The sequence below is a fragment of the Amblyomma maculatum genome, chromosome 9, assembly GCF_055883805.1.
Source record: "Amblyomma maculatum isolate TAMU_Amacu chromosome 9, ASM5588380v1, whole genome shotgun sequence".
NCBI classification, from domain to species: Eukaryota; Metazoa; Arthropoda; class Arachnida; order Ixodida; family Ixodidae; genus Amblyomma; species Amblyomma maculatum.
Genome location: NC_139352.1, coordinates 110,727,572 through 110,749,391, shown reverse-complemented (window position 1 = coordinate 110,749,391; position 21,820 = coordinate 110,727,572). Strand labels below are relative to the sequence as shown.

The 21,820-nt window shown below is 43.1% G+C and overlaps 1 protein-coding gene across 1 annotated transcript in view; it reads left to right on the top strand.

Annotated features, from left to right (window-relative positions):
* Positions 1 to 406: 406 nt before the first annotated feature.
* The window catches only part of LOC146180153 (luciferin 4-monooxygenase-like), an 80,489-nt gene continuing 59,075 nt past the window's right edge, over positions 407 to 21,820 (top strand). The window contains exon 1 of the mRNA XM_084580334.1: positions 407 to 598. Coding sequence (XP_084436460.1) covers positions 407 to 598 — 192 coding nt within the window. The remainder of the gene's footprint in view (positions 599 to 21,820) is intronic.

Below are 21,820 nucleotides of genomic sequence, written 5' to 3'. Positions count from 1 at the left end.
GCTTTGCTCGTAGAAGTTTTTCGTAAATGGCGAGAGTGACGGTTGAAACGAGGTGGCCGTGATTACTTATGACTAATGGAAGAATTGATTCTCTACAAGCGCTCACTTTTATTTGTAGTTATTTTTCACGTCTTTTGGGTTCTCTCACAAAATATTTTCTCCTGCTGACTGGACATCGCGCGCAGCTGGAGAGGTTTCGCACATGCGACGTACGCTCAAACTGTCAATTCGCTATTTTTGAAGGACTGAAATACCATACGTGTCTTTCCACTAATATCTTCTTTCCAATTTGCCGTCAATGCGAGTCGGCAAAGCATTTTTTGAAACTGATAAGTTCAGACAACATCCACTGAAGCTGAACAGCACTGGTATCATTTCTTTTAGAAAAGAGAGACAATCAAGCGCAATGTCCGCAGGCAACGCTGAGCAAGAGATTTCTTCTGCATTCGAAGAGAAGAGACCCTCTAATGCAAGGATCTCCGTGGTCGTTGAGGACGGCGTTGTGAAGTCTGTCGTAACAGGAGCCGTTATCCCGAATACCGATTTTGCAACGTTCTTCACCGACGTCTGGCAAAAGAACGCAGACCGGACTGCGATGGTGAGCTGAAGGTTATCTGCCATTGACAATGTTTGGTAACAGCTTTCCCGAGGAATTCGCAGGAATAGATCAATTATGTGGACACGTGATTCAGTATTTAGTGCTAAAAAAAAAAGTAGAAGAAAGAGACCCCAGTTTTCATTTGTTTAGAAACATCGAATTGATATAGTTCCGTCAGATAAGGTGTAAAATACGTCAATTTATTTCGCTTGAACATTGCGTTTTGATGTTGTTTAAAGTGTATTAGAACATTGAATGTTTCGTTGAATCAAATATATAAGATATCTAAAAATTTGTACTGAAAGTTGCTCAAGTTGTTCTCTTGATCTATGTTTCGCTGGCAATTGATATGAAGTGACAATGAATTGAAAACTGTAGCGATTAAGGTTTCTTAAACTTTTATTCGTCCATATGAGGAAAGAGAAAATTTTCTCCAACCAGTTGCTGTGTGCCTGCTTAGGTATTTAATCTGGCTCATATAAACATTTGCTGAAAATGTTATAAACACAACCCACTGTGTGTGGAAGAAATATATTTTATATATCTTATATAGAAATATATCAAATATATTTTCAAATAAAAAAAATGTATATACTTGAATACAGCGTGCATAACTATTTTTCTCAAGCTATCTTTAAAGTAAACACCTCTCACGTTCATAAGTCATCTTCTTTTCTCGATGCTCGAAGCTAAATGCGCTCCATCCCAATCGTGTTCGCCTTGTGTTTTCCCTTTAATGGTCCGGTTCTGCTATTACTACCTTTTAAACATATTAAACATATTACCTTTTAAACATATTAGTAATTATATTTGCCTACTACTTCTAGTGCTTCTCTACCTAATGCAAACTGCTGTTCCTTCCCGAGGCTGTTGAATATTACCTTAGCCTTCTGCGTATTGATTTTTAAGCCTACCTTTCTGTTTTTTTTTCTTTTAACTAAATATTCATAAACACAGTTTTCTCAGTGATTCAGCTGACAAAGAAACAGAGGTAATGTTCTCGCCCACAAATTAAATTGCTGTTGACCGGTTCTTTTCATTCACTGCGTAATTACGAGCCTGGAGTCATTATTCGTATCGTTTCGTCATCTGGAGAGATGCACTTACCGCATTATTCCACGACTGCACTTTTGTTTTTGAGACACGTATTTGACACATTCGAGAACCATTAAAATTTCAAACCGCATTCAATGTTGTGGCTTTTGATCGTTTCTTCAAGAAGTTTCATACCGAACAGTATTTTAAGTGACAGCGTCAACCTGCGCCTTCTCCAGAGCACTAAGCGTTGTCCACGTCGACGCCTTTCAGAGCAAATTACAGCCGATTTGCATGCTCTATCAAATGCCAAGAAGCGTCCTCTAATACTACTTAGCCTGGTATAGTTTTGTATACAGTTAGACGTGCACCTGTGTTGCTGGTCGTTTCCTGTTTTTGTCCATGCCTTTTCTGTATTGCAAAGATAATGACATGTGAAAAACTAACCAGCTATGCTTGAATAACATTCTTTTTTTACAATATATCAAAGAGCAAGGATATACACCTAAAAGCGAGCGCCTAATAAGGCGCGGACAGAAGCACAACCCGCTCCATGATGCGGCGAACTGGGCAGAAGCGAGGTATAGGGAGCACAGCGTGTACAAGTCCCCTGCCAGTGAAGGCTGAGAGGTGACTGAGGCGAGTAGAGAAAGGTCGGGGTTAAGGGCGCGCTGGCGACACGGTACACGCCGACCAAACTGGTACGCTGTTCTCGAAATGAATTCACATACGGCAGCGCTGAGTCGCGTAAAGCGATTTCGTTGTTTTCAGCCGCACGTAGCATGGCGGGAACAGCGAAGTACGCTTGGAAGGCGTATCTGATCGTTAACTACTTTTTGTAACTACGGCAAACTCTGGAGACATCAAGTTAGCAAAAAAAGCGCCGAAATGAAACAAGCAAACAAGGTCAAAAACGCCATAAAAATAATCTGCAAAGAAGACGCTACAAAGTGCGAAGGGATTCACGTACACAAACCCACGTACACAACTGTCTTTAGCACCATCCGTGCGCCGTGAACCAATTCACTCAAGAACAGGCCATTCTGAAGTTAAAAAGAAAGGGGAGACGCAAAGTAAACGTTGAATATAAATGCCCAGGCTATGAATATGTTATATGTGCGGGCCATGATACGCGTTTTTGTTTCCTCCTTCGGGGATTGAGGAGGCTAGTGCCGACCAGCCGAGAAATATGTCTGCCCAGATAAAGACAGCTGCCAGTTCCACAAAACCGGAACATGCGTCGTCGCTCGGGCACACGCTTGGAGAATACTGGCCAATGACGGCAGCGATGGCCTCAACCGTGATACGTGGAACACTATCGTTGGCTGAAGCTATGCGGCTTCTCCGCATCCTCTTTGGCTAAGCCGGCTGACGTCCGTCGCCATCTTTTCATTCGCACTCTAGTTCGTAGAGAGCGTGAGAGACTTCGGAACGATCTTCAGCGCAATCTGTGATTGTGGCAAGTAGTGTTGCGCACAATAAATAAACGGCATGCTTGTGGTAGGTTTTAGTTGGCAGACCACATGTTTGGGCAGGATACCAACAGATTGGCGGGGGGGGGGGGGGGGGGGGGGCTTCGGACCACCTGGCATTCCTGAGCCGGTAAAATATAACATCTTGGGCGGTTCATCTGAGATTTAGATCTAACCTAGTGATATTGGATACATAGTAAGAAACACTATCATTCGGGCATGCAGACATACTATTACGGCTTGGCTAAAGTGGAAGTTTATGTCTCAGTTTTAATTGCCTTCATCATTAGATGTTTGCTTGCGGCTACATGGTAAATAATATGTGCTAGATTTTAGAAGCAGAATTTTACATATTACGAATTCAGGAGTTAGCAAAGCGCGCTACGCGAAAAGAGAATGCCAAAAATGTGGACTCAAAGCGTTGTAGGGCTTTAGTGTTCGACAATTCTTTTCTCTGCATTAAATTTGGCATCCATCGCCTCTAATGGTGAGTATAGGGACAAGCAATAGAATCGGAACAAAACATTTATGACCACATATGCAGATCCAATACAGGTTGCACTTCTAACTATAATGAGAGGATTAAGAGCAAACATAGTGTTTACAACGCCCACGAAAATAATTTTGTTTATTAAATATTTTTTCGGCCTTCTCAGCATCGATCATTGTTTGGTCGACGTACAATTTGCTGTCCTGCAACTTTTTCAGCTATTTTTGTTATTAGAGCTCAGAAGATGATGCCAAGTTACCGACGTTCTAGTGGAAATTAAGAAGAATAAATGGACATGGGCAGGACATGTAGTGCGAAGAGAGGATAACCGATGGTCGCTGAGGGTAACAAATTGGATTCCAAGGGAAGGAAAGCGTAGCAGGAGGCGGCAGAAAGTTAAGTGGGCGGATGAGATTAAGAAGTTCGCAGGGGTCAAGTGGATGCAGCTAGCACAGAACCGGGTTAAGTGGAGAAATATGGGAGAGGCCTTCGCCCTGCAGTGGGTATATTCAGGCTGATGATGATGATGATGATGATGATGATGATGCCCGGATGAATGCCACCCATTCTTTGCCTATTTAGTTAAAATGCATCCTTGTCACAAGGCGTTAACTGTGGGCTCAGGTATATAGCCGACCGATTGGCGTTACAGACTGGGGTCATAGTAGCTACAACACCTCTGCACTCGCCATCGGCTGTCTCAAGCCGAGGTGTTTATCTTTTTACCTCTCCTACTGTCTAGTGTTTCGCCAATGGTAAATGTAGCTCCGCATGTGCTCTAAGCCGAGAGACACTGTACACATACATAACTCAAGCTGTTTCCAATTATCTAGGGATTCTCTACCAGAGCGGAGTGCCGCCAGCTGTATACAGGGATCAGTTTCCTAATACGATCGCCACACCTGCGCTTACAGATTCCGCTGTGCCTTCTCTATAGTTTGTCTTCATCGCGCCTGTCGTATCATTGTTTGTTGCGAAAGCTACACTGCGCTAGGTTTTCAAGCCATCGCCGTGGCACCGCGGCACCGTGTGCCATATGCCGTATGCTCCGCGGCGCGGTGCGCCGTTGCCTACAAACGGGCCAGGAGTTGGCGAAGGAAAGAAGAAATAAAAAAGAAAAGAGAAGGAAGAAAAAAGTATAAACAGAAGAAAAAGAAGAAGTACAAGAAGAAGAAAAAGAATAGAAGAAGAAGCAGTAGAAGAAGAAGAACATGACAGTTAACTCTACAGTTGGTAGAGGCGAAAGACAACAGCGACTTGCTAGGACAGAACGTCCGTTCGAACGTTGTGACGGCGGCATATTACGTCCAGGTGTCCACAGAAAAATTCTCTGCAACACTCGCCGCTTTCTCTCCATCACTGGGTTCATGCCATTTAAACCCCTACAATTTTTATTTCATTATTAGTACCTCAAAGGTCCCTTGTCTGTTATTACTTGCTCCTCTTATTATTATTATTATTATTATTATTATTATTATTATTATTATTATTATTATTATTATTACTTTTGCTTGATAAAACCATACTGAGCGGTCTGATTTTTAGGGCATATTCCAGTATTTTGTGATTGAGTATCAGGTAAGTAAAACATCATAAACACAACATCGGTAATAAAGTAATCAGTAACACTGTTGTGAAAAATGATATCACTGCCTCACGAGCCGCTTTTCACGCTATTAATTTCTGTCCAGCTATATATCTATAATCCGGGTTAGAAAGAGAGAAAAATGGGGACTGCAGTATCAAAGAGCACTGGACAAGGGTAGAGGGCCCAAGCAGCACACCAGCATTGGTCCAACAATGGTTCATCACTGGAAAAGAATGGCATCAATATTGGACTGATATTGGCATTTGGGCATTTTACTGCATTCTCCATTCTTGGCCCATCTTTCGTTCCAAGATTTGTCCAGTGTTCAACCAAGCTGGAGCCACCAATGTAGGCACAATATTAGACTTTCCATTCATGCACCATGATTCTTGCCAATACTGTCCAGCATTATACCATCATTGTATTAAGAATATTTGTTTAATACCAGCTATTCCATTGATAGCCCATTGTCAATGCCAATATCATACCATTGGTTAGCCATTGCAGGTGCACTGGCTACTCCATTCATGCCGCATATTGTCGATACCAATATTAATCCAATGGTTTATGGGTACACCGGTTACTCCATTCATGTACCATTGATGATGCCAAGATTACACATTTTGTGGCACTGCCTTTGCAGGCCATAAAATGCAGCCCTTTTCATTTTAGCCATATTCGTGACAGCCCATCGAACTTGCTGGGACAATAATGGCCTTTCAAATAAGAGTGGCCATAATAATTCAAATTGTCGCTCATGAGCAACCAGTAGATATTCACAAAACAAGTTCATGGTTCACAAAAAGATAATATTTATTGCAATTGTTACTATAGACGCCAGTTGTTACTAGCCAGCGCTGAGGGCGCACACAGCCGCAGTTAGCGGGGCAGCGGCAGGGTTGGTCAGGGCAGGGCGGGCTCTCGGGAAGTGGAAGGGGCCAGGGAGCTGGAGGGCACACTCATAGGCGTAGTGAGGGGGCTGACCCTGCAATTTCATTCACAGGTGGCATGCCTGGTTCGCCAGGGGAGGTTTCAGCATAACGCCTTTTTCTTCCACCCCCTCTGTCACAGGAACCAGGCAGCCACCTGCGAATAAATGCGCGTGCCTCCAAATCGTCCACCCCAACTTTTTTGCAAATGGCACCTGCACAAAAACAATGAGGAAACAAAATTTACAACACTATTACGAGGCACATAAAATCGCGCGCATTATTTTAGGAAGATGTAGAAAATTCCAGGATTCATGTACCGAAATTCATGGTCAATGAGAAACACTATACTGATGAGTTCCAGATTAGTTTCAGTTGCCTTGGGTTTATTAGGATGAAAGACGTACATGCATTGCATAGCATGTGCCCTGTTGCATTTTGATCGCCTCCACAGCAATACGGCTGAGACAGCCAGTGTTTCATCCCACACTAGGAATTAGTGCTTGATTGTCGGCTGTCTCCGCATATGACTGGCGCGCTAGTTTTTTGCCGCTCCTACGCTTTCTGCGATGTGCAAACAGTTTATACTAAATATCGTTACCAAGAGAATGTTCGGCGACCATTTGCATTTCTTTAAATGGCTAGATACACAAGCGATCTAAGCCCACGACTGCTGCACTGGCCACTGGTTAGCTGATATACGCTTTTGACTGGTTTTGTGGGTAGTTCACTTAAACGGGAGCTCACTTAAACGGGTAGCTCACAGGTGCATCATTTTTACACATATACTGCTTGTCCAAGCAAATTTGATCCAAGGGATAAAAAAAAAACATTTCGGAGGCAGGCAAAGGAAACCAGATACATATTGCTGGAAGCTACCTTGAGCGCCACAAAAAAGGTTTTGTTTGGAATCCTTAATTGACATTATTTACCTAAATTACTGATTATTGACTTACACAATAAATGGTGTTGCTACTTTGAAGAGTACCGGCACAAACCACGTTTGATTATTTGCGATAAAGAACCCTTACGTCTGCATTTTGAACGCCAGATACAGTAGGAAACCACTAAAATACAAAAATCAGATTCCTGGACAATACAATTGAGGACTTGGCTTGGCTCGACAGCCCTGTGTAGCGTTAGACCTACAAGTTGAATATGGTTTCTTCGTCCACGCCAGCACATCGTCCAACAAGACTGTATTTGTATTTTACAGCTGAAAAATACTGTTAAACCCATTTGTATCCTTACCGCTTTGTAGTCATTATCCGCATTGCAAAGTTCGGCGCGCTCATTGTAACTCGAGCCTTCATGTGCGCCAAAGGGCCGACGCGAAGCAACCATCGCCACCATATCACCCTTACTCATGCATGGGGTTAGCCATCATAGCGGCAGGTTGGTTTGTCCGCTCAAAATCATGTTGTGAGCAGCACAATCGAGGCGCGCGAATGGGCTGGTAACGGTTTCGGTATCTACATAACCCGGTATTTATCTGCAGCTGGAAAAAAGGTACACATGAGGTTTCTAACCGCAAATATTGAAACAGGGGTTTCCGAACGTGCTCACCGACTCTAAGTCCTACTTATTGTCTAAAGTGAATAATTAGTACTCGAAGCGAATAACCTCACTTCCCTACGTACAAAATAAAAATTTTCTGCGCTGACCTAAGTGGCTTCCAGCAAACATGCTCCACCGGTTTCCATCGTCTGTTTCTAATGGTTTATTTATAACCCTTGGCTCAAGCTATGGGGCGCAGCAGGTGTAATGTAGCTTGAATAAAACCTGCAAGAGATCATATATATGGGTAGATTTGTAAGGCTTACAGATTTCACTTACAAATTCTACAGGAATCGCGTCACTGCGGCCTTTCTTTGAAATTGACACGTAATAGCGCTATATTCGTGGCTAAAATAAAGTACTGAACGCATTAATTCAGCTTAGCAAATGCAGCTGTAACAAAAAGTGAGGGCTGGCGACACCTAAGGTGTGCCTAGCTTTCAAATTTTCTTAGATGGCACAACCGTTCGAAATATGAAATATTAAAAAAAGCCCTTGATATTGGCTTTCTCACAGCGTATTATGGGTGCCTTAGATAAGAAACATAATCGAGGTCCCATGGCCATCTTTCGTTTCCAATGAAATTCTTACATGTGGTGGACAAATATCTAGACACAAAAGAATTAACCGTAGGTTTTCAAGATACGCGTAGTTTCCTCGAAAAAAATAATTGTATGGTATATCTCTAGAGGTAGAAAACGCTGTTTTTGCCATTTCAAAATGTTGCAAGTTTGGATACCATGATTTTGTCATCTACTCTTTTTTACTCACTAAATATATGCAGGTTTTATATTTACAAACACTATTAGAAACCCATTTTGTTTTTGCAATTGAGTTAATAAACAATCGCAAACTTTTCTTCAGGAGCGATACGCTGCAAAAATATTCATTTTTAACCTTATGTACTGGCATATGATGCATTAGGTTGGTTGCACTAAATATGTTTGTTTTCGCTTCCTGACGCATGTTCTTAATTCCAGGCAGTATCTGGAGCTCCAGACCACTAGGTGTGTTCTCCGCAACGCATCAAAATTGCTCAGAATTCGGAAACAGCAGTAAAGGGCAAATTTGCTGCCATTAAAAAATGATCATCTTCGATTTTTATTCAAATCCCTCTCAGAAATCTTCAGTACCTCAAAAATATCACGGACTAAAAAGTGTTGCGTTATACTGTTTAAACATATAACATTAAATAATAAACCGAGTGCTTGTGCTGATAATGGCCACACTCAGCCTGCATTCTTGCAAGATCCAATAATATCTTGGCATAGAAACTATTTCTCTACATTACCTAGGTTCCATCCTTTATTTCTGAAAAAATTTGAAGCTCTAGATTTGTGTGTGTATCTGCATATTATTTTGAAATTGGACAAAAGTAAGAAAATGGTAAAATAAGGAAAACTGATTAGAATTGAAGAAACGGCCGCAACACCAATTTTTATCAAAATCTGTGGAAACAATGCAAAGTACTTTGTTAATTTGAGTCAGTAAATATATTGAATTCTGCAAAATGTAATATTAGAAATATAAAAATGCTTGTTTTTGTTCTATAGATGTGCTTATATGGCTCCCCCTTATGGAGTAGGCATCAAAACTTCAATTTAGTATTTGCTGAATTTAGTTACATTTTACCTTAAGTAAAATTTAAAACCTTGTCAGCGCTTATACACCCTTTCTCTGCTTCTAAGACAAATACTTAATATAGCTTAAAATGGTATTAATTCACTATTTCTGTCAATTTCATGGTAGAACGCAAGTGAAGGCTGAACTTTTTCTCTGTCCTGCATTCTTTTTTATTGCTAGGTGCAATAGTATTCAATCTAGGTTATTAATATATTATTCCATTTCTCAACTTTGACCACCACTAACAATACTATATTTTTGAAGATGATTTTTCAATGTGTAATTTTTATAATTACAATCATAAGCAAATCGCTTTCCAGCATAATACTTTTGGTGGCGTTACAGAGAACACACATAGCAGTTTAGAGCTCCAAATTCTGCCTTAAATTAACAATATGACCTGCGTAATAAACACTGAATGTTTTAGTGCAAACAACGCAACGCGTCACGCCAGTATGTAAGGTTGAACATTAACATTTTTGTAGCGCGTTGTTCTTGAAGCAAAGTTTTCGATTTTTTACTAAATCAACTGCATCAATGAAACACACTTTTAATACTTCTTATACAAGCAAACGTTACCCAAATGCGGTGAATAAAAAACAGTGGATGACAAAATTTTACGCAACCAGCCGGCCTCCAAACGTGCAACTTTTTGAAACGACAAAAACGGCGTTTTCCAGCTTTAGTGGTAGGCGTTTTTTTTTTTCGAGAATATTACGCCGCATCTGGCAAACCTAAGGGTCATTCCTTTGTGTCGAGACATTAGCCCACGACATATGAAAATTTAATTAAAAAAAATGGTCATGGCACCACGATTACTGTTCCTGTCCGAAGACATCCATATTTGTTTTCATTTCGTCTCTTCAAACAGGCTGGTTTAGCCAATGCGGTGAATAAAAATATCATCGCATATATTAAAGATTTTCGCGCTACATGTTATACCTAAAGCTACCTATATTGTCACAACTGTCATACATTATTTGTAGCTGAAACAACATCACAAAAGGGATTCGATTGCAAATTGTTCGCTAGTTAAATAGACGTACGAGATGACACACGTATACTTTGTAGAATACAATTTAGGAAAGAGCAGATACAAACTACAGGCGAATAATGCTATGATATGGAGCATATGTATTACTCCGATTAGCGGCAAAAAAATAAACTTTTAACTGAGACTCCCCTAAGCTTCTGCAGTGCTTTTAATACTCCATTATGTAAGATTAGGCTCACTTAACCAATGGCATGTACTGGCACTTTGTTTTAGCCTGACAGAAAGCTATCTGTAGCATTCATAATGCTCACTGATGCGTTAAATAGGACCGCACCAGTAAACATTATCATCGAATCGGCATTTCTTACGGGAAATAGCTTGTACAGTGATCACAAGTGGAATGCTGGCGTGAACTCAGTAACCAAATTCACTGTAATGATGCTTGTAGTATTCAACTACCATCAAAACAAAGTTTCAAACAATTCCCATGACAGTCATAGGACATGACCACAGAAAATGATATGCATCCGAAGTAGTCACAATGACAAAGGAGCCATGATAGATGACATAGTTCATTTTATATGTTTTACACGCTTCATTTAAAATGGATTGCAGGTAAGGATTATGAATCTTGGTTATAAGGATATAAAATTGCCGCTGCTTTCTTTGTTTTAAAGTGGTGGTTCAAGCAGAATACGTAAACCTAAATCGTCTCTTTCGTCCTTCTTTAGCGGAAACTCCTCGCGATTGACGTAAAAAATCGGCATCTGAAGCTTATGAATCAGTCGAAAAGCAGGAACGTCTGCAATGACATTGGCATCGTTGCTGAAGCCGTAGCTACATGATGAGCCGTTTTTTAGCATCTACTTCAGGAATGTCTTAAAATTTAAAATATCGTAAAATTTTTTTTTCTCGAACGCAACAAAAGATTTTCTTGGTGCATTTCATGTCTACGAGCTCCAGCCGCTAGTGCTTTGTCGCCGAATGAACATGAAGCATGCGAGCAACATTGCGCTGCTTGAGACTGAGAGTACCAAACTTTTTTTTTTTCGCTATCGAATACTTTATCAAAAGTGACAGGAAACAATTTTTTTCAGGTGGCAGAAACGCAATTGCACGAATCATACGCGTGGCGATTTCTATGTTCAGGAAACAATTTAGCGTTTGCTTTTAAATTTGGAGGTCCGCGGGACGAAGCTAGTGGTAACATTTTAAGAGCAGATTGAAAATTGATAGACAGCATATAAACATATTTACCACAAAATGTAATTACTTCTTCCACAGAACTCCATCCCTCATGTCAGTCTTTTTTTTTTCATCGTGATAAAGAAGCAATCTTGAAAAAATATATAACAGCGCAAAGAACAAGGAGAAGGCGAGACGACTAGAACGTGCCGTTCTACTTCCAACTTTGATTGCGAACAAATTGCGTGAACATATATACTCTGAAACAATCCGGCATCTTCGTCAATGCATGCGCAAATAAGTGCGTTTTTTTTTTCAGAGAGAGTGATAGAGGCAGAACTAACACATGCTTCTCCCTGATTGTATATCAGTTTCTAGTCCACGATTTCTCTTGTTACACGTTGTGCGCTCTTTTTGTCAAATAACAGTGCTAACAAGATCCGGGGAACAGTCCTTATAAGTAGCAGTGGCTTGCCACAAAACCTTCAAAATCTTTTCCGTCACGGCCATTTTTTACATTCTTGGTTTGTTCTCTAAACCTATCGTTCACACTTCTCCCAGCTTGGCCTACGTACGTTTTTCCACAGTTTAATGGAATTTCGTACACTACGCCTTCTGCGCATTCAACGAAGGGCCGCCGATTCTTCTTGCCTTAGTTCATTTGCTTCGCTATCTCTGGATTAGTCATTTTGCACAGTTTTGACAGTTTGTGAGGAGCAGAGAAAACGACTTTCACGTCGTACCGCTGCGCTACCTTTTTCGGGTTGTATGACGTTTGTGAATGTACCACTTCACAGCTACCTTTTGCCTACGCTGTGCATGGGCGTCAAACGTATTTACATCAGGGCGCATCTTTTTGAGGAGGCCTTCAGCAACCGAAATAAGAAGGTGCTGCGGATAGCCGGCACCGCTCAGCCTTTCGGTGTGATGGTTGAGCGCTTCTGTGATTAGATGCGGGTACAATTTGCCGAGGGCGTTTTTTAAGCAAGACGTGGCATTGGCTCTTTTTACGAATTTTGAGTGAGCGGAGTTAAAGGCAAAAGCGGTTTTTTGGCGGGTGGTTCATAGCCACAGCAGAACCCATCCCCTTCAAAACAAAGCCGGATGTCTATAAACCTAATTTCACCATTTACTGGTAGTTCATGGGTTAGGTCAAGAGGGCTCACCACCGTTCCTAATGTAGCCAATATCTTTCTAGTAACACATTCCATTGCCTGCGCGTCACAGTCTACAACAATCACCTACGAACCGATAGACCCTGAGTACGTTTTAGTCTTTCATGGACGCGATTAAAAGACGATCTAGATGAGCAAGTACTAGGTCACTAAGGACTGGGGCAATGCAAGACCCAATGCATATGCCCCACTTATGCAGGTGTGGTGTCCCTTCAAACTTGACGTATGTTCACTGTAAATAAAAGGTTAAAAGCTCTAAAAAACATCGGACCGGAACTCCAGTTGTGTTCTGGAAGGCAATGCAGCGAAATGTTTCAATAGAATGCTCAACGCATTCTTGAATTAGCTTGTGAGGTAGGGAACAAAAAATATATTTAATGTCAATTGAGAAGGCTTGGCAGAACTTGTCATAAATATTAGCAAAAAAAGAAAAATTCTAAAACCTGGTTAGAGTTGGTGACCAAAAACGGATCGTCCAAGGGTAAAATCTTAAGCGGTCGTTATAAAACAACCTGCGACAGCATGCTGCCATGTTCAATATTGAGAGGTATTTCTTAGTGGCGCATCTACCTCATGGGTTTTCGCGCTAAAAAATACATTTCAAAAGTTTTTCTTGCTCATATCGATTGCCTTCACAAGCACTGAAAGGTTTAATGGTTCGCAAAGATTCTTTGCGTGGGTCTTGACATTGTTCAGGGATACAGTTTGATGATTGGTGAAAACCGACAAAGTAGCATCCCTAGATTTTGTTTTAAAAAACTGTGTTAGGCATTACAGTGAATCCACCCTCCTTATCAGCCAGAAGGAGGTGAAGAGAATGACCACGTAAAAAGGAGTCCACTCGTCTGACAGATAGACCGAGTTGCGAGTTCTTGCATCGGCATATGATATCAACACCCTCCGCTACAAACGGAGCAGTTGCATCCGCTTGAGTATACCGTGACACCTGAAGAACCAAAGATAGTTGCTCTAACCGTGATTCCCTAGGCGGCACAGCAAACTTGGCTCTAGAGAGAAGACACCTTCCACTTAAGCTGGCAATGTAAGGTCATCTATGATGTGCAAGTTGCAAGGTGGAGCGGGCGAGAACTGAGCAGACTTGGCTCTCAGTGGTTTCAGCACTTGTTGCCAGAGGAACTCCATTGTTTGGTCAGCTAGGATGTGGTCAGCATTACCCCAGTCCTTAGTGACCGAGTACTTGCTCGTTTAGATAATCTTTTAATGGCATCCATGAAACACCGAAACGTACTCAGGGCCTTTCAGTTCGTAGATGAATTTTTAGTTGTAGATTGTGACGCGCAGGCAATTGAATGTGTTACTAGAAAGATATTGGCTACATTTGGAACGGTGATGAGCCTTCTTGACTTCACAAATGAACTCCCAGTAAATGGCGAAATTATGTTTTCAGATATTCAGCTCCATTTTAAAGGGGATGATGTCTTTTGAGGCAATGAACCGCACGACAAAAACCGTTCTGCCTTTCAACTCCGCCCACTCAAAATTCGTAAAAAGAGCCAATGCCACGTCTTGCTTAAAAAAACCCCCTCGGCAAATTGTATCCGCATCTAAACACAGAAGCGCTCAACCATCACACCGAAAGGCGGAGAAGTGCCGGCTATCCGAAGCACCTTCTCATTTCGGTTGCTGAAAGCCTCCTCAAAAAGATGCGCACTGATGTGAATAAGTGACACCCACGCAGAGCATAGCCAAAAGGTAGCTGTGATACCGTTCATTCACAAACTGTCACTCAACCTGAAAAAGGTAGCAAAGCGGTACGGCGTGAAAGTGGTTTTCTCTGCTCCTCAACTGTCAAAACTGTGCAAAATGACTAATCCAGAGATAACGAAGGAAATAAACTGCGGAAAGAAGCATTGGCGCTCCTTCGTTGAATGCGCAGAAGCGTATTATACGAAATTCTGTTAAACTGTGAAAAAACTTATGTATGCCAAACTGGGAGATGTGTGAACGATAGGCTGACAGAACACAATAATAATGTAAGAAATTCTCGTGATGGAAAAGAGTTTGAACGTTTTCTGGTACCCCGCTGCCTTGCTTGCAAGGACTGTTCCCTAGATCTTGCTATCACTGTTATTAGAAAAAAGAGCGAACGACGTTTAACACGAGAAATTGAAGCGAAACTGATATGCAATCGGGGAGAAGCATGTGTTAGTTCTGCCTCTATCTCTCTATCTGAGAAAGAACGCACCTATTTTCGTGTGCATTGACAATGACGCCAGATTGTTTCAGAGCATGTTCACGCGATTCGTTCGCAAAAAAAGTTGGAAGTTCAGCGCCGTCTTTGTCGTATCGCCTTGTCCTTGTCTCTTTGCGCAGTTATATATTTGTTCAGGACATGTACTAACACGCCCAATTAAACACGTTAATAAAGAAGCAATGATTCATACATTTATCACAACGAGAAGGACTTGCCACGCGAACAATGCGATCCCAAATGACGTGTCAAAGTATAGCACTCGACTTATCCACATACACATGCTCGCACGTACGCACACGTACACAATAAATATGTATATTGTCACGTAGCCGTTTAGGCCCGTATCCAGAAGTTTGGGTTTTAAAGGCGGGGTTGAGCAGCTAGCAGGCGCAGAAGAGCAGATTTGGAGCACCGAGAGACGGCTAACTTCAGCTTCTTCTCGAACGCCACGGGGCCACTTCTTCGAGTCCGCGCACGAGACTCTCGATGAGCAGCCGCCTAGTGGCTGCTGTTGCACACGCTACATTATTACCCCCCTCTCTAAAAAAAATAAATGTCAACTTGATCAATTCGAAAGCAGAGAGAAAAAAAAAATAAAGCAAGAAACATGCGTTAGGCGGTGCGCTAATTTTCTCGCGAAAAGTACGGCTTCATGCGCACGACATGGACAACCTCGGATTTTTGCTGGCGACGAGTAGAAGAAAAGCCGTCCGGAAGCACTTCGTACGTGACGTCGCTCAGCTGACGACGCACTTTGTATGGCCCAAAGTACTGCTCCAAAAGTTTTTCAGATAGTCCCCGACGTCGAATCTGAGTCCAGAGCCACACTCTGTCGCCCGGTGCGAAAGTCACTATACGGTGGCGGTGATCGTAACGCTGGGCGTCTCGACCTTGCTGGTTCCGGATGCGTGCCCTCGCCAGCTGTCGCGCTTCTTCTGCGCGTTGAGTGAACTCCTCGGCGCCAACTTCGAGGTCACGGCCGTCGTGAGGCAACATGGCTTCGAACATTGTCGAAACTTCGCGGCCATACAATAAGGAGAACGGCGTCATTTGCGTTGTTTCCTGCTGCGCCGTGTTGTACGCAAACGTGACGTACGGGAGGACGTCATCCCAAGACCGATGTTTAACATCCACGTACATGGACATCATGTCGGCGAGAGTTTTGTTCAGACGTTCTGTCAAGCCATTAGTTTGTGGATGGTAGGCGGTTGACCTGCGATGGGTAGTGCCGCTTAGCTGCATGGTGGTGGTGGTGGTGAAAACATTTATTATTATAATACATATAGGTATGTACACTAGGTGGGATGCCTAGACAGGCACTCCATTGGCGTTTGCCGCAGCCCGGGCGCGCTGCGTTAAGACCTTTTGGGCCTCTAGGGTGCAGCAGCCGGACAGGGTCGCCTCCCAGTTCTCTCGGGTGGGGTTGGGGATAGGGGGCAAAGATGGGGTTTTCTGGCAGGCCCACACCATGTGGTAGATGTCAGACACCTCCCCACAGTGCGAGCACAGCCCGTCGAATTGCGGATCAAAATGTTTTAGAATAGCCGGGCACAACATTGTATTGGTGAGCAGGCGCAGGAGCACCCGCTCGTTAGCCTTCCCCAGCCCTTTGCACGGGGTGGGAAGAGTTTGGTGCGTAGATCTGTAATATTCACATATTTCTTTAAATTTGTACACTGGGCTGAAATCAAAATCCCGGTCCGCGTCGGGTCCCGTGGGAAATGCCCGGAGAGAAAGCGCGCGGGCGGCGGCGTCGGCTGCCCATTCCCTTGGAGACCTTGGTGACCTGGAGCCCAAACGAGAGATCGGTACGCGGGATCCGAATCTCGACTGCAATATTTGTATATGCGGTAAGCTAGAGGAGCAGTCCACCCTTGCTGGACGTTCCGACAAGCCCCTCGCGAGTCTGTTATGATGTATTTAGAGGAGGAGTCAGAGGCTGCGAGGGCGATGGCAACCTCTTCTGCGTGTGTTGGTGACTGGGCCTTGAACGTAAGGCCATCTACTGTTTTGCCCTTGTGGATGACCGCGGCTGTGCACCAACCCCTAGGGTTGGGGCCGGAGACATCCACATAGAAAACTCCTGGTTTGCTTCCATAATGGCGGTCCAAGGCTTCCGCCCGCGCCAGGCGCCGACCATTATGGTCCTCTTTGGACATGTTGGCGGGGAGAGGCCGCACATGGAGGGCGCGTCTCCATTTTTCGGGAATGCGACATCTCTCCTCTGTGAGTTGGGTGTGTTGGATGTGAAGTCGGGCAAGAAGACGGCGACCCGACTCTGTCTTTGTTAGACGCGTGTACTGATTGGTGAGGTGGGCCTCCCGAAGCTCCTTGAAAGTATTCACCACACCCAGCGCCATGAGACGGCTGGTAGAGGTGGAGACCGGGAGGTCCAGTGCTCGTTTCATGATTTTACGGAGGATAACTTCGAGAGTATCTTCCTCCTGTTTCCGCAGGTGGAGGTAGGGAGTCGAATACAAGATTCGACTGGTCACGAATGCGTTCGCCAGCCGCAAGGCGTCCTTGCATCGTAACCCACCGCGCTTGTTGGAAACCCGGCGGACCATGCGGCCCACCTGGTCCGCCACCTGCCGGAGCTTTGCGAGTATTGTGTCGCATCGTCTCTGGTTGTGTATAAAGAGCCCAAGAACTCTGATTTCTTTAGATTCTTGAATGGGACCGCTTTGCAAGGTGAGATTGATTTGAGTCTAGCATGAGCGCGAGGGGCGCAGATGCACGAATTCAGATTTCTGCGGTGAGCATTGGAGACCACAGCCGCGGGCATAGCGGTCCACTATGCTAGCAGCCGTTTGCAGGCTTGTCTCCATGTCCCCCAGACGCCCTTGCGTGGTCCAGAGGGTGATGTCGTCGGCGTACAGCGCGTGCTGCACACCTTCGACCGCACCCAACAGAGCAGGCAAGCGCATCATTGCAACGTTGAATAGCAGAGGGGACAGCACTGCGCCTTGCGGAGTGCCCCTCGTGCCGAGCAAAAAAGGTCCGTGTTCTTGATCCTGTATTCGGATAAAAGACAGTCTGTCTGTGAGAAATTGTTTTATGTAGTTGAAAGTGTTCGTGCCGCAGTGCGTTTGACTCAAGTGCGTGAGTATTGAAAAAATTGAAAAAAAATTTATTTCCAGTAATATACAGGAAATGGGCCTCGGGCGAAAAGCTACAGCGATAGCTTGAGAAATGCCCGAGGCCCAGTAATGGCAGAGCAACAGGACGTGTGACGTTAAGGCGAAGATATACATAATAACATGAAAATTTTGAAGCACAGAAAGAGCACATATATACAAATGAAACAGCAAGTTAAAAACAGCACAGTAAATTAACGACCCTCAATAGTGTAACAGCATGCACGAAATATGGCAGAACGTAATGAAAATGAAGTGACTATTCTTGTAATAATGTTTAAGGCAAGGAACGGAAAGTACAGAGAGACAGTGCGGAATTGATAAAATATAGCTTAAAGTCCTTAATTGACGCGGTAAAAATGTTTGGGTTGTGTATGCTATAATGATTTAATATGCATGGTAAAGTAAAACGAAGGCTCTGGTTACCGTATAACGTCCTCGTTCGAGGAACGTCCCATATTTGTTTACTTCTGGTGTGAAAGGGTTTCTCGTAAGGCTTAAGTCCAGATATATTCTTCAAGAAGTCAGTTAAGCATTGAGGTGACAATTTAAGGCAGTGAAGTAGACGATACTCAAACATGGCATGCACACGATGAATCCTATATTTCGGAAATAATGTTTCTGTATGGGCAGTGTAGCATGCACCAGCGATCAGTCTAATTGCCTTCTTTTGGAGACCGAGTATGATGTTTAGATTTGTTTTGGATGTTGTACCCCAAACGAGGTGACAGTAGTTTATGTGAGATTGAATTAAAGCGTGATAAATAAGGAGCTTATGCTTTGAGGAAAATTCGTTGCGCAGTCTCGAGAGAAAACCAACAGATCTAGTGAGCTTGCTTTCAATATACATTATATGCTCAGACCACCTCATGCGAGAGTCGAATACAATACCGAGTGATTTGAACTTGTCTACAATTTCAATAATGTTATTTTCTAGATGCAGAGTACTGTTTACTGTAATACCCTGGCTAAGGGGACGAAAAAAGACTGCTTTGGTCTTGTTAGAGTTAACTACCAAACCATTAGCTGTGGACCATTTGTGGAGAGCACAAAGAACCAGATTTGCACTATTGATTAGTTCATCGGCAGAAGATCCTCTAAGAAAAAAACTTGTGTCGTCAGCGTACTGAATACAACTTGTATGATAAGCTATGCTCGGAAGGTCGTTAGCATATACATTAAAGAGGAACGGTCCAAGGAGGCTACCTTGCGGGACACCACATTCAATGAGAAGGGAGCTAGACTTATGATTATCGACCGAAACGACCTGCTGACGCATGTTTAAATAAGAACGAAAGAGTTGGAGGGAAAGACCACGGACACCATAGCTTTCAAGTTTAGAGAGTAGTATTTCATGATTAAGAAGGTCGAAAGCTTTGGTAAAGTCGATGAAAATACCAAGGGTCAAACTTTTAGCTTCGATATTATTTAAAATAATTTCCTTTTGTAAGAGTAAAGCAGATTCCGTGGACTTGCCCTTTCGAAATCCAAACTGACTGGCATTTATTAAGGCATGTTTAGAAAAGAAGCCATCGATTCTCTTGAGCATTACTTTTTCAAGAGCCTTTGAAAAAACAGGGAGAATAGAAATTGGCCTATAGTTTGTCATCTTGTTTCTATCGCCTCCTTTGAAAATAACAGTTACGTTTGCATATTTCATTCGTGCAGGAAAAATTCCTGATGTGAGCGACAAGTTAAAGATGTAGCTTAAGCATGGTGCTAAGAGATCCGAAACAAATTTAACTGGTTTAATTTGAAAGCCATCGAAATCGGTGCAACTTGTAGGTTTTAGGTTCATTATAACGCTAAAAACTTCCTCGCTGGTCGTTAAATGAAAAGCAAATGTCTCTAAACCTGTATTTTGGAGATACCGAAGTGCTTCGACCGCGGAACCACTCGGTCTAAAGCTTGTGAAAAAGTCATTGAATTTTTCTGCCAGCAAAGAGCGGGAATAGGGCAAGCCATCGATCACAAGCTGACCTAAGTGCGTATTTTTATTCTTGTTAAGAAACGATTCATTTAAAAGTTTCCAAAATGCTTTCGGACCTTCCCTGCTAGTGAGGATACGCGATTGATAGGCATATTTAGATCTTCGCAGTTCGTTGGTTAACTTGTTGCGGTGTTTTTTGAAAGCTGTAAGGTGATCGGGGTTCCGAGTGGACATAAAGCGTTTGAAGAGCCTAGACTTATGATTCATCATTTTGACGTGTGTTGGAGTCACCCAAGGTTTACGGAGTTTTGTGTTTGATTTCTTTGTTTTCCAGGGAAAACACTTATTGTAAATGTCTTTCAAAGTACTTAAAAAGAGCTCATAAGATTCATCAACGGAAGAACAGGCAAAAACACAGTTCCAATCTGCAACGCGTACAGATTCGCGAAATCGGGCAAGTGTCACATCAGTTATACATTGATAAGCAAAACTATTTGGTTGTGCGTAACTTGGTGAGCAGCTATGTGGCATGGATACGAAAATGGCACAGTGGTCACTAAGGTCACAAGCAATAGTACCGGTAGAAATGACGGGGGAGACAATGTCTACTATAAAAAGGTCAATTGTACTGATTGACGTCGTTGTTATCCTTGTGGGTGTAGTGATAAGATTTCTAAAACCATTGGAAGCAATTGTGTGATTCAATTGGCGATTTATAGTAGAAGGTGCAAGTGTATTAATGTTGAGGTCACCACCAATAATAGTAGAGTATTGGACTTCAGCGGCAAAATCGAGAAATTTGTCGAGATGTGTTAAGAACTTATCTGGGTCACCTGACGGCGGCCTGTAAACGACAGAAACCATTTTGTCCGCAGTCTTCAGCGCGAGCATTTCACAGTCAGGAGTCATTATAGAGAACTCAGGTAAAACTTCGCTATGAAGGCCACTGTTCTTTACGTAAATGGCAACACCCCCTCCACGAGAAGGGCGATTCAGGAAACAAGGATCATAGCCGGGCAGTTTCACCAAGTCAGCATCGCATACGGCCCATGTTTCAGTTAGCAGAATTGCATCAAAATTGTGCTGCAGACTGTCAACAAAATATGAAAAGTCATCAAACTTGTTACGCAGAGACCGGACATTAATATGTAAGGCAGAGAAATTATTTAGGTCGAGGCAACCGTTTACTTTATGGGGAAGTAGTAATTCGTGATACTCCATATTTAGTTTTCAGTTTACGGTGAGTTATTGGGCTAGCAGAGCAAGGTCACTCTCTGACCGAATGGCAAAGGCGGAGTCCCCTTCCTTCCTCCTGACCAATATTTTGCCGTTGACATGCCAAGCAAATTTGAAGCCAAATCGTTTCGCCTGCTCTTTCACGATTGCAAGGAGGTCTCGCGAGTACTTGGTCATGTTCTCTTTGACAAAGACAGAGCTGTCTACATCACGGAAGGCGCTCCTTTTGGCGAACCATTTGTCCCTTAGCTCCTGACGAGAAAATCGCACAAGAATGATGGGAGTTCTGTCCTTTTTCGCGGGCAGTCTATGCATGGTCATGACATCCTGTTGCAGTAGTGGTTCAAGAGAAACCTCGGCCCCCACTTCATTAATTTTAGCCAGTAGGTCTTCCTGTTCGCTCTGAATAACACCATGAAATTCCAGGTTTAAACGCCGACTACGCCATTCCAGGTCATTGACACTAGACTTGATCTCTGTCAAATCAGACCCAGCACAGTTGCTTTCCAGCACTGCAACTCGAACTTTGAGCTCTTTGGTTTCCTTTTCTTCGGCATCGAGTCGTTCTTTGAACTTGTCGAACTCACCCGAAAGCAAGTCAATTGCCTTTTCGATTCCGTCCACTTTTTCAGGGAGGCAAAGGAGAGAGCTAAGCT